At 46.4% G+C, this 13,218-nt stretch overlaps 1 protein-coding gene across 2 annotated transcripts in view; it reads right to left on the bottom strand.

The window, feature by feature from the left end:
* ARL6 (ADP ribosylation factor like GTPase 6) overlaps positions 1-13,218 on the bottom strand; it is a 113,971-nt gene that overhangs the window by 34,659 nt on the left and 66,094 nt on the right. For both annotated transcript variants that reach the window (XM_040338719.1, XM_040338720.1), the window contains exon 6: positions 3,468-3,597. In XM_040338719.1, the coding sequence (XP_040194653.1) occupies positions 3,468-3,597 (130 nt within the window). The remainder of the gene's footprint in view (positions 1-3,467; positions 3,598-13,218) is intronic.

A 13,218-nucleotide genomic window follows, 5' to 3' on the forward strand; every position in this document is an offset into this window, starting at 1 on the left:
GCTGAATGAGATGCTATAAAGTTGTTTTTTAGGGTGAAACACCACTTTAAGTGGTTAAACTTCTCCACAACTTTATCCGTGACCTGTCTGGTGTGTTTCTTGGCCTTCATGATGACGTTTGATCACTAAGGTTCTCTAACAAACCTTTGAGGGCTTCACAGAACAGCTGTACTATACTGAGATTAATTTACACACATGTCGACTCAATTTACTAATTAGGTGACAGCTGAAGGAAATTGGTTCCACTAGATTTTAGTTAGGGGTATCAGAGTAAAGGGGGCTGAATATAAATGTACGCCACACTTTTCAGATATTTATTAGTAAAACATTTTGAAAATCATTTATCATTTTCCTTCCACTTCACAATTATGTGCCACTTTGTTGGTCTATCGCATAAAATCCCAATAAAATACAATTACGTTTTTTGTTTGAAACGTGACTAAAGGTGGAAAATTTTAAAGGGGTATGAACACTTTTTGAAGGCACTGTAGAAGCTGCACACACAAGTGAAGTATGAACGGTCTCTACAAGATAAGAATAACTGAAAAATAGTTGGGATTATTGTCACAAGTATTCACCCAGCCATCACAGAAATTCTAACTGTAATTTGCTTAATGAAGTGATCTCCTATGACAGCCCTCAAAATTTACACTCGCCTGCTCGCATTTTGCGAGTAAATTTTGAGGGCTGGCGAGTGTGGGCTGCCTGGGAGAAGGGGGGGCGAGCAAGGAGAGTCGCGTCGCCGCTGCCGCCGCCTGGTTGTTCATAGCGTGGGGAACAATACAGCTTTCAATTCAATAGCGGTGTTCCCCGCTGTGCGCGTCATATACAGCGCCTCCCCCTTTTTCGGGCACTTTTTCATAGACAGATCACCCATCCCAGGATTGGATGGGTTATCTGTCTTATCAAAGTTTCCCGGACAAGGGGGGAGGGGCAGTATATGAAGCACGCGGCGGAGAACACAGCTATTGAATTGAAAGCTGTAATGTTCCCCACGGTTTAAACAACGCGGCGGCAGCGGCTCCTCTCCTACTCAGCACAGGTAGGCTGTAATGTGGGGGGGGGGGGGGGGGGGACTCCTGGCTCCAATTGTGGGGGGACTCCTGGCTCCAATTGTGGGGGGGGGGGGACTCCTGGCTGCAATTGTGGGGGGGGGACTCCTGGCTGCAATTGTGGGGGGGGGGACTCCTGGCTGCAATTGTGGGGGGGGGGACTCCTGGCTGCAATTGTGGGGTGGGGGGGGGACTCCTGGCTGCAATTGTGGGGTGGGGGGGGACTCCTGGCTGCAATTGGGGGGGGGGGACTCCTGGCTGCAATTGTGGGGTGGGGGGGACTCCTGGCTGCAATTGTGGGGTGGGGGGGACTCCTGGCTGCAATTGGGGGGGGGGGGACTCCTGGCTGCAATTGGGGGGGGGGGGGACTCCTGGCTGCAATTGGGGGGGGGACTCCTGGCTGCAATTGGGGGGGGGACTCCTGGCTGCAATTGGGGGGGGGGGACTCCTGGCTGCAATTGTGGGGGGGGACTCCTGGCTGCAATTGTGGGGGGGGACTCCTGGCTGCAATTGTGGGGGGGGGGGGGGGGGGGGACTCCTGGCTGCAATTGTGGGGGGGGACACATGCTGCATTGGTAGACATGGGCAGGCTGCATTTTTGGGCACGGATAAAAGTTGTTGTTAATATTTATTTTTATAACTTAATTCTGCATAAAACATTTAAGTGTCATTTCATGAGATTTATGAGGGCGTGTCTAGGGGCGGGATATGGTAGGGCAACTGGTGGCGAGTACGCCTCGAGGCCTGGCTAGTAGCTCAGGACTTGAAATTTTGAGCCCTGTCCTATGACAAGGATATGCAATTAGCGGACCTCCAGCTGTTGCAGAACTACAAGTCCCATGAGGCATAGCAAGACTCTGACAGCCACAAGCATGACACCCAGAGGGAGAGGCATAATGGGACTTGTAGTTTTGCAACAGCTGGAGGTCCGCTAATTGCATATCCCTGTCCTATGATCATCAGCTCTTTTTAGTGGCCATAATGTAGTACAGTAAAACCTTGGTTTGAGAGCGTTTTGCAAGACAAGCAACATTTTTAAATACATTTCGACTTGATATACAAGCGATGTCTTGATACACAAGTAGCGTCAAGTCACAACTGAGTATAAAAGAGAAGAGAGGCGCCTCCAAATGTAGGAATATGGTTACATTTAATGAAGGTACAACATATTGCTACACTTAGAGGCGCCTCTCTTCTCTTTTATACTCTGTAGCTCCTGATGGATTTTGCGTCTAATCCCCTGGTGGATGAACATTTTATGGTTACACAACCTGTCACATTGCTATAATCTTTTTATATGGACTATAGACTGAAGGACCTATGAATAAATGGTTGTGGAACGAATCATCTGAGTTTTCATTATTGCTTATGGAGAAATTTGCTTTGATATACAAGTGCTTTGAATTACAAGCATGTTTCCGGAACGAATTATGCTTGTAATCCAAGGTTTTACTGTATTCTTCCCATTTGAGATATTTCAGAAACAATGCTGCATTATGGTCACTAGATGGAGCGGATGATCAAAGGAAACCAACGCATTAAGGAAATACGGTCATATATACCGTATTTATCGTCGTATACCGTGCACTTTTTTGCCCTGAAAATCAGGGCTAAATCGTGGGTGCGCGATATACGCCGATACCCGTTTTCCCGCGCCGAGTTTGAATACTGCGCCGGCATATACCGAGCGCAGTACACTCGTGTATTGTCGGGCAGTCTCGGCTCCTCTCGCGCTGACGTGCTGGACGTACAGGACATGAGTGCGACAGTAGCCGAGCCTGCCCGAGTGTACTGCGCTCGGCATATGCCGGCGCAGTATTCAAACTCGGCGCGGGAAAGCGGGAAACGAGCGAGGAGGACGCTGCAGAAGGACGCGGGACCAGACGAAGAGGACACCCGAAGCCGCAGACGGACGCCGCGTAAGACACCAAACTGTAAGTACAAAAATCTTTTTTTCCACAGGAATTGGGGGCAACTTTAGGGGTCCGCGCTATACGCGGGAGCGCGGTATACCCCAATAAATACGGTAAATAGACCCCTTCGGCCTCTTTCACACGAGGCAGACTCCGACGCTACGGAGTCCGCCAGCTCAGCGGGAGGTCTCTCCGCTGAGCTGGAGGATGAAAAGACATTGAGCCAGTTTCTATTAATTTGTTTAGACCAGGACCCAGAATCTTTCAGAATTCCCAAGAAACTTACACTATGGCTAAACCAGAATGTAAAGGCTCTGCAATGGGTTCTGTTACCTTAATTTTTTTATTTTATTTTTTGCTTGATGCAGTACAGTTATTGAGAAAACATTTCTGCTTAGAGTTGCAGCACAGGGAGAACTGTATTCTGGGTTATAGACACTTCTAGCAATCAAAACATCTTTATTGTGCACACACACGCACTTCAAAATAATAGAACCATTACCAAATATGCCACGGCTTGTCCTTGATGTTCTCTAAACACAGCAACTGAGAAACCTTCACAGATGACAGAGAGTCTCTCAGGTCCATTTTGTTAGCAAAAAACAAAATTGGTATCCGTCTGTGCTTAATGTCTGGGGAACAGGAGAAAAAAAAATTATGATAAAAGAAAATTAGAAGAGTTTCAGGTTGTGTGAACATGTATTCACCAGCACAAGCAAAGGGTGGAAATCCCTTTTTAAATTCAGGGAGAGATCTGCCTGAAGTCAATGATTGTGTACTCTTTAGCATTTGGATGAGAAAAGGGAATACAGCAAGCTGATGAAAAGTTGAGATTTTTAACTGCACAACCAATAATACACCTTCTGGTCTAGAGTGACAACGCTCATTGCTCCGCACAGTGCAGGAGGAATAGTGTCGTCACTCTAAAACAGGACTAGGACAGAATACCGCTTCTTCTCTATAATATAGGCAGGTGTTTTATAGTCCACACAGGTAGCTGCTGATAAGTGCAACATAGGCAGAGAGCAGAGGAGATTAACTCATATACTCTGGCTGGATCCACAGTAGGGATGCTCAACCCGTGGCCTGTGGAGCCTTCTTATGTGGCCCGCAAACTCAAAACAGAGAAGCGCATTCCCATGCTCTGGGATGGTAGGTCAGCAAGCTCAGATTGGGATCAACAATTGCTGACCTGCCATCCCAGAGGGCATTGAGCCGGCGCTGGCAGTAGAGGGAGAAGTCAGCCCCCGAGGGAGCAGGAAATGCATAAGCCTATGCTTCCTGTGTAGCGCCGGCTCCTGTCCCAGGTGGAGGGATACCACGTGCACTTCGTCTGGAACAGGGATCCTCAAACTACAGCCCTCCAGCTGTTGTAGAACTACACATCCCATGAGGCATTGTAACATACTGACATTCACAGACATGACTAGGCATGATGGGAATTGTAGTTCCTGAACAACTGGAGGGCCGTAGTTTGAAGATCCATGGTCTGGAACCTTTATAACAGCCTGGCAAGGGAAGAGGAAAAAAGGTCAGTGTATTAAACATCACATACACTGCACTTTTGCAATGGGCATATTAGCACTTAAATAAAAAGGTTATTAGGTTCATTTCACACTGATCCGTGGGTACAGCGCAGTGCACCTGCGGCTTTTCTGCAGGATAGCTGCACTGAGCCATAGACTTCTATTATTTCCTGCGGGTTCGGTGTGCTTTTTGAAAGTGCACCGCACCCAAAAGATGTAATAGAATTCTATGGCAGAGTGCAGCTAACCCACAGGAAAGCTGCAGGTGCACTGCTCTGCATCTGCGCTGTGGGTAAATTGCAGCACATCAGTGTGAAAGCAGCCTTATAGGGGGCTCAGAACAGTATGGGCTCGTTAACATTTCCGGTTTAGGGGGTAGTAAAACCCCAAAGTTCATTTTGGCCCGCAAACTGTTACCAAACCAGTTAAGTGGCCCTCGCTCTTCAAAAGGTTGAGCACCCCCGATCCACAAGTTTCTTTTTACATGGATAAAAACAAATAATTTTCAACAGTATATTCGACCAACCAAAAGGGATCAAATTAGAGAAGTTCAATGTTAGGGTTTTAAATTATGCTTTAACTCTAGCCAAAATATTCCTTATGCTGTGCTGTCACATATGAGTATAGCCTAGTTCACACAGAGCGTACTATACCAAACCGTTTTTTTTTTAAGACAAACAGGGCATATTGCTTCTAAATCCTACTAAAAAACAATCTATGGTAGAGGAAGAGTTTATTTTGGGTTGTTTTTTGGTGGTTGGTATGGCAATGGCAAGAAATATACAGTTAAAGAAAAAATAAAATAAATCAGGAGAGATCATTTAGGATTTACCAGAAAATGAAGGCCTACAAACAAGGTATAATACTCCTGGATACACAAGTCTTTGCGAATACATGTACATACCAAAGTTTTGAGCATTAAAAAGAGAAGTGCAATAATTAAAAATAACAAATACACATATTCACCTAAGTGGATGCAGCATTGATCCGATGCTGCATCTTCCTCCGCCGCCACTAAGACCGAGAACTAAAAGATCAAAGAATGATGATCACTAAGCTCTCGTTCTTCAGTGAGAGTCAGACTGTCAGTCGCCGGTTCTCTGCCCCTCCAGTGCTCACCGGAGCGCCGGGCTGTGGAGGGGGCAGGAGCATCATGCATAGAGGTTGAGCCAGCTGCCGAACCAGGCATCAGGGTGGATCCAGACTTTAAAGTTGGGATCTCTCCAAAACCTGGACCAGCTGAATCTGAATCATAGGAGTGCAGAACAAAGTGCACTCCTGTGACCTACAGAACAAGTATGGCCAAAAGAGCTTTGGCCATAATTCTCCTATAAAGTAAAAGTTCACCTTTACAGAAAAAAATGGTAAGGTAAACTTGCACAGGACCCCCTCCTTGCCCCCCCCCCCCGGTCCCGCTTACCTGTTGCGTGGCGATCTCCCGTTCTGAGCCCCGGTATAGTCGCATCAGGGCTCCAGAGCTTAGAAATCCCCTCGGCATTCACGCGTCTTCTTCCCCGTTGACAGGACGGGCTCTGATTGGTCTGTACCACCCCTGTGACAGCGCAGACCAATTTGAATGCTCCAAAACATCCCTCCAACAGGGTACGTTTTGGATTTCTAAGCCCCGGACCCCTGTGATGCAGCTATACCGGGGTTCAGAATGGGAGAGTGCCGCAATCCAGGTCAGCGGACTGGGGGGGGGGGGGTGTATGAGGAGGGCGTCCTATGTAAGTTCACCTTACAGAATTTTCTGTAAAGGTGAACTTCCTCTTTAAGGTTTGTTTTACCTTGTCATTAAGGGGTAGAAATAAAAAACTACTGCAGACTGATCAAAACCTTCTATGCTTTGCTGAAAATAAGCAATTTTAATCCTTTTGTGTACTCCATTTTCTTGGTTTGACCCAACAATAGTAGCATAAAACAATTCATTACCTAGATAAAAATTTGAGGACTGCGCACTTTAATTCACAACAACAACTGGAGCGTTGTTATCACTGTTTTCCATTGAATAAAATGTGCGGCAGCCTTGGGAGAATCCTGTAGACAGTGATGGATTTCTTTATATTTTAGATGAAAAAAGACATGCTGAGCATGCAATAAACTGTCATATAATCATGTATTATACAAGCACAATCATTTGGTTTTAAATGTAGAAACCTTCCTTAATAGGAATTAAAATACCGGGAGGTTAATATATAAATATATTATGCAATCATATTGTGCTGAATCCATGGCCTGATTTGTGTTTTGATTTTGTTTAATTCTGTGTCCTTGATTTACTAAAACTGGAGAGTGCTAAATCTGGTGCAGCTCTGCATAGAAAACAATCAGCTTCCAGGTTTTTGTCAAAGCTTAAAATGGTTTCTAAGGGCAGGAAGGTTTTTTATTTATTTTTTATCTTAATGCATTCTATACGTAGCCATTTTGAGGCCGTTCCTGTCCAGTAACATGATCTCCTGTGTCAGCCAGCAGCAGCTGCAGGGGAGAGGAGAAAATGCTCCGACAATGGCTAGTAAAGCCTGGAGTAGTGATGTTCCTGGCTTCAATGGCACATCCATTGTATTGCCTCCTCAATGCCTGCCGTAACCCCTAAATCCTGCACCAGTGCACTATAACCGCATGTATTGCACATGGTTGCAGGGCAATTGCAATGTGGGCGCATTTACTTGAATGGGTCGCATTCGGCAGGGGGTAGTGCACATTCAAAGCAACAGGGTAGTACAATTCCTGCTGCAGCCCTGGTGCTTTGCAATTAACCCAGACTGTAGCCTCTGCAGCTAAAGGGGGAGCGGTTGGGGGGTGGTAAAAGCCCCCAACCGCTAGTGCGAATGACGCCAGCTACTTGGATTAGTGCTGAAACGTCTTCAACATTGCAGAACAAGTCCAGTTGAATGCGACCAACTATAACTACCGTATATACTCGAGTATAAGCCGAGTTTTTCAGCACATTTTTTTGTGCTGAAAATGCCCCCCTTGGCTTATACTCGAGTCACCTTTTTGTGTCTGATCTCCCGGACTTTGGGGACCCGGTACCAAACTTGGCACACATGTAGCCCCACTCTTCCTCTACAAGTGTGCAAAGTTTGTTGTCCAGGGGACCTACGGCCGGGGAGCACCGATTTTTCAAATCCGGGCACCCCTTCCATAGACTCCTATGTTAAACGATAATTTCTCTGGTGATTTTGGGGACCCGGTACTGGCCGGTTGTAGGACCCCTGGACCCGGAAATTGGCACACATATAGCCCCATTTCTCCTCTACAATTGTGCAAAGTTTGTTGTCTGGGGGACCTACGGCTGGGGAGCACCGATTTTTCAAAGCTGGGCTCCCCTTCCATGGACTCCTATGTTAAGCGTCAGTCTAGTCATGTACACAGTGAGGCATGTACACAGTGAGGCATGTACACAGTGAGGCATGCAGATGGACACCCTAGGCTTATACTCGAGTCAATACGTTTTCCCAGTTTTTTTTGTAGTAAAATTAGGTGCCTTGGCTTATATGCCGGTCGGCTTATACTCGAGTATATACGGTATGTCCCAATACTGTAAATCTGATCTCTCATACTTGTAAATGCTGAAACATTCTTCTACTTACATATTTATCGGCGTATACCGCGCACTATTTTGCCCTGAAAATCAGGGCAAAATCGTGGGTGCGCGATATACGCCGATACCCGCCATGAGTTTGAATACTGCGCCCGCATATAGCGAGCGCAGTACACTCGTGAATCTTCGGGCAGTCTCGGCGCCTCTCGTACTGACGTCCTGAGCGTACAGGACGTCAGTGCGAGAGGCGCCCGAGCCTGCCCGAAGATTCACGAGTGTACTGCGCTCGCTATATGCGGGCGCAGTATTCAAAGTCGTGGCGGGAAACGAGTGGGAGGACGCCGCCGAAGGACGCCGGACCCGCCGAAGATGGACACCGGACCCGCCGAAGATGGACACCGGACCCGCCGAAGATGGACACCGGACCCGCCGAAGATGGACACCGGACCCGCCGAAGACGGACCCGCTGAAGAGGACACCCGAAGCCGCAGAAGGACGCCGGACCCGACGAGGCCGCAGATGGACGCCGCGCAAGACATCAAAACTGTAAGTACAAAAAAACAAAAAATCTTTTTTTCCCACAGGATTGGGGGCCACTTTGGGGGTGCGCGGTATACGCCAGAGCGCGTTATACCGCGATAAATACGGTACATTACCATCCATATAATATACCCACTAAGTAGCAGAAACAGAACCAGATACATTAGGAGAAAATTGCACATATTTTGAAAGCTAAAAAGCCAGTATCCCTCAATAAGTATAACTGTGTGATATTTAACAAGAACACTTCCAGGGAGTGTCCGTTTACATCCTACACATCCACAAATGCTAATAAGCTGAAGGCTGGCCCGTAAATCTGCAGGCTTGTTCATTAATGAATAGGAAATGCCATATATATATATGGGTCATTATTATCTTCAAAGCACAATAGTGGGAAGTAGCAGAATATCCTCTGCAATATACTTTGATGTTTCCTTTCTATGCAGAGTATTGCAGCTCCAACGCCAGTGGCAGGCCAGCATACAAGAACAGATTGTGCATCCAGAGAACGGTGCTTGACAAAATACATTATCCATCAATAGTTTGTCAAGTGCACAGGAGAAGAAGTTTGATCTACGGTGCAGGCGTGTGTGCAGCTGACAGCATATCTATACAAGCCTGAGGACACACATAGTTGGGCATCGTGACTGAGAGGGAAGCAAATAAAACAGTCCATTAAGCCGGCCATGACTCTGCGTGGTCCAAAAGCAGACAGCATAGAGGTATGGAAAGAAAGGATCAATTTCAGGCCACTTTTACCTTCAAATATTTACATGAGCAAGAGAGAATGTACTGCAAACAGAGATCTCCCATATTTCTGCCATTACAGGTTTTCCCATTTATTTAGTTTAAATTACCTGCGTTAATCTTCCAATCAATCCAGGCTTTGCGGAGCCCCATTGGATCATATGTCCAGGCTGCGCAGAAAAAAAAAAAGACCCCTGCCCCCACCTATAACTGGTCTTTGCAGTAAGGCGCACATGGAAGGGCAACGTATGTCAAACAAAAACAAAGAAAATTCCCAGCTCTACTTACCAACCAGTCTGCAACCAACCGAATTAACCTAACAGTATGCGTTAAAAATAGGGGTTTAGTTTGCACACATTTACAAATACATGCGTAAGCTACAGAGCCACTTCACTGCACCCCAGTTTTATCTGCAGTTTTAACTCTAAATTTTGAGAGCCTCCACAGTGGAAGCACATGCATTATAATGGATAGCAGAGGGCAGGTAAGCCTGGAGGGAGCCCACCCCTCCGTAAAGGGGCACACTGGACACCCAGCATGTAGCACAGTGGCAGCGAAGGTGTCCAGTGCATCCCCTCAGCAGTATTCCGTGAAGAGGCTCTGTAGCTTACGCATGCATTTTCAAATGTGTGCAAACGAAACCCGTTTTTTACGCATAATGTTAGACAGATTACTTTGGTTGGTTGCAGGCCAGTAGGTAAGTAGAGCTGGGATTAGGCTGTACAGAAAGCCTGAACTCTCAGACCCTTGTCTTTCAATTGTGAAATGGCAGAGCCTATACTGCACACTGAGATTTTGGGTCATACATGGTGCGAATTTCCAACCATGGGCAAGGGCAATCCCCCTGCCAAGTAATTTTCACCCCCCCCCCCCCCCCCGCAGGAAAAGACAGTGATTATTGCTAGCACATAGGGCTGCACGATTCTGGTCAAAATGAGAATCGCAATTCTTTTGCTTAGACTAAAGATCACAATTCTCTCACGATTCCCAAAACCCCCCCCCCCCCCAAATAAATAAACCTGCCATTTATTTGAAAATACGAATATATAAAAAACAGACCAGTGATATGTCTTTAATGTTAAAGACCATATAACTCCTTTGAAAAAAGCAGAATCAAACTTTGATTTTGCTTTTTTCATAGGTGTTATATGGTCTTTAACAATATAGACATATCACTGGTCTGTTTTTTATAGATCAGAAGCAGTACCGCCGGCAACCACTGGGTGGCGCATGGATACACACAGTTGTACAGAACTGTGAGAAAGATAAATGCATCAGAAGCATACCGCCGGCAACCACTGGGTGGCGCATGGATACACACTAGAGTTGTATTGAACTGTGAGAGAAGTCCAGGCTGCTCACGTCTGTCCCGATGTCGGCGGCATTTGCGTTCCACGCCGGTTACGTGGAATGGCGGTGACATATAAGAATCGCAGGTCATCCCACGGGGAGATCGCAGGCGGGGAGAATCGAGATCGCGATTCTCTCTGCGATTAATCGTGCAGCTCTACTAGCACATGTAAGATTTGGCAGGCTGGTTGTACCCAAGCTGATCGATCAACTTGGTACATTCAGCAATCAGCCTGCCCATGCATAGCTCACCAGGAAAGGGCTGAGATTCGAACCAACACCCTACACAAGGGGTAGGCAACCAGTAGCCCTCCATCTGTTGTGGAACTACATTTCCCATGAGGCATTGCAAGGCTGGCAGTTACAATTACTCCCAGAGGCATGATGGGACTTGTAGCTCTTCAACAGCTGAAGGGCCCCAGGTTGCCTACCTCTGCCCTACACCTTCCCCTTCGTACTTCCCTCTGTGGGTTATTAGCTCATGCAATCTAGGTAGCAGTCCAGGAATTTGAAATCCCTGCTCATCTTCCCTTTCTTTTTGTAGGGCTTCCGGGATGAATCGGCTTGGGCAGTGCTGACGCTTTAACCAATCGGAATCACTCATATCCACCCCAGAATCCCTGCAGAAAGATGGAGAAGCGCTCATCACCTATGGTGGCAAGTACAGCAGAGACTGAGGGACCGGGGAATATGCAGAGTGTTCGTTCACCTTTTATGAAAAGGTAAACTAATGCCCCGTACACACGATCGGAAATTTTCGACAGCAAAAGTCTGTTGTGAGCTTTTGAACGGAAATTCAGACCGTGTGTAAGCTCCATCTGACTTTTGCTGTCGGAATTTCCGCCAACAAAAGATGGAGAGCCGGTTCTCAAATTTTCCAACGGAAAAAATTCCTATCTTCTGTAGCAATTCCGACGTGCAAAATTCCAACGCATGCTCGGAAGCATTGAACTTAATTTTCTCGGCTCGTCGTAGTGTTGTATGTCACAGCGTTCTTGACGGATGAAAGTTCAGAGAACTTGTGACGTGTGTATGCAAGCCAAGGAGCTTCAGAGACATTGGCTTGTGGAATAACACACATACAGTAATTAGTATCTGTATTTAAAGGTTACCTTGTTTTCTTTTGTTAAATATAGAAAAAACACAAATACATTCAGTATATCTTTATAGCTAAACGCCAGGTAGGATCTTTATTGCATACTTCTATTTGTTCATCTTGGACCAATGCAAGTATGCATATCTCAGATCTGGCAGGCTTGCTGAGGAAGTAAATAATTATTGTAATAGTCTGCACTGCAACAGAGATGGCCGTGATCTTCTGGGTCCTGCTGCAAACTGACCACAGAGGGTCACCGTTTACAGAATGCGTTGTATTATTATGAATAAAAGGAGTTCTTGTATTATTAATTTTATGGATACAAGTTCTCCCATTTAATGAGGCGGAGATTGTGACGTCACCAACCCCTCTTCTCCACCTCATCCAATCGCTGAGCGAGTGACCCCACCTGTGAAGCCCCTCGGCACAGGATCCAGAAGCTTGCAGGTATCTCTGTAGTAGTGCCGGCTACTGCCGTGATTGTCAGCTTCCCCAGCAGCTCATCAGGAATGAGTTGTGTACCTTTAGGCCTCGTACACACGATAGGTTAAACAGATGACAACGGTCTGATGGACCGTTTTCCTCGGTCAAAACCGATCGTGTGTGGGCCCCATAGGTTATTTAACCATCGGTTAAAAAAAAGCCAACTTGCTTTAAATTTAACTGATAGATTCCTAACCGATAGGTCAAAACCGATCGTTAGTAGGCACAACCATCGGTTAAAAATCCACGCATACTCAGTCAAGTCGACGCATGCTTGGAAGCATTGAACCTCGGTTTTTTTCAGCACGTCGTTGTGTTTTACGTCACCGCGTTCTGACACGACTGGGTTTTTAACCTATGGTGTGTGGGCGCGACGGACCATCAGTCAGCTTCATCGGTTAACCTAGGACAACGGTCCATCCGACTGTTCTCATCGGATGGACTGATCGTGTGTACGCGGTATTAGTGATCCAAGCTAAACCAATGAAAACCCTGGAGTGGCCGAGTTTGTGAAATTTGCTTCAGTTGATTTCATGAACTGGTAATCCTCCCTGATTGCCAACCCTTGCACCAAGGAAGCCCATGCTTTATCCTTCCGTCAGTAAGACAATCTAACTGGAACCTTTTTATGTGCAACAGAACACAGGATGATGGGGTGAAGATCCCCATTTCCAATGACCTGACCCAAAAAGGGAAAACATCATGCTATTTATGTTAGGGTGAGCTCTGTATGCAGCACACTCCTGAACGATGCACCCTTTAAGCTGCGCACTCCTGAACCCTGCACCCTGTAAGCAGCGCACTCCTGAACCCTGTTCATAACACACTAATGGTAAGGCATTGTTAGTGCAATATGGCTACACCCACCTCTTGATGCAGCATGCCCTGGGTCCAACCAATGCATCTAGGTTTAAAATATTAAGATCTACAATTCTTATTTAATGCACCTGGTATTTTGTATGAAATT

Source organism: Rana temporaria, chromosome 2 (genome assembly GCF_905171775.1).
Source record: "Rana temporaria chromosome 2, aRanTem1.1, whole genome shotgun sequence".
Lineage (NCBI taxonomy): Eukaryota > Metazoa > Chordata > Amphibia > Anura > Ranidae > Rana > Rana temporaria.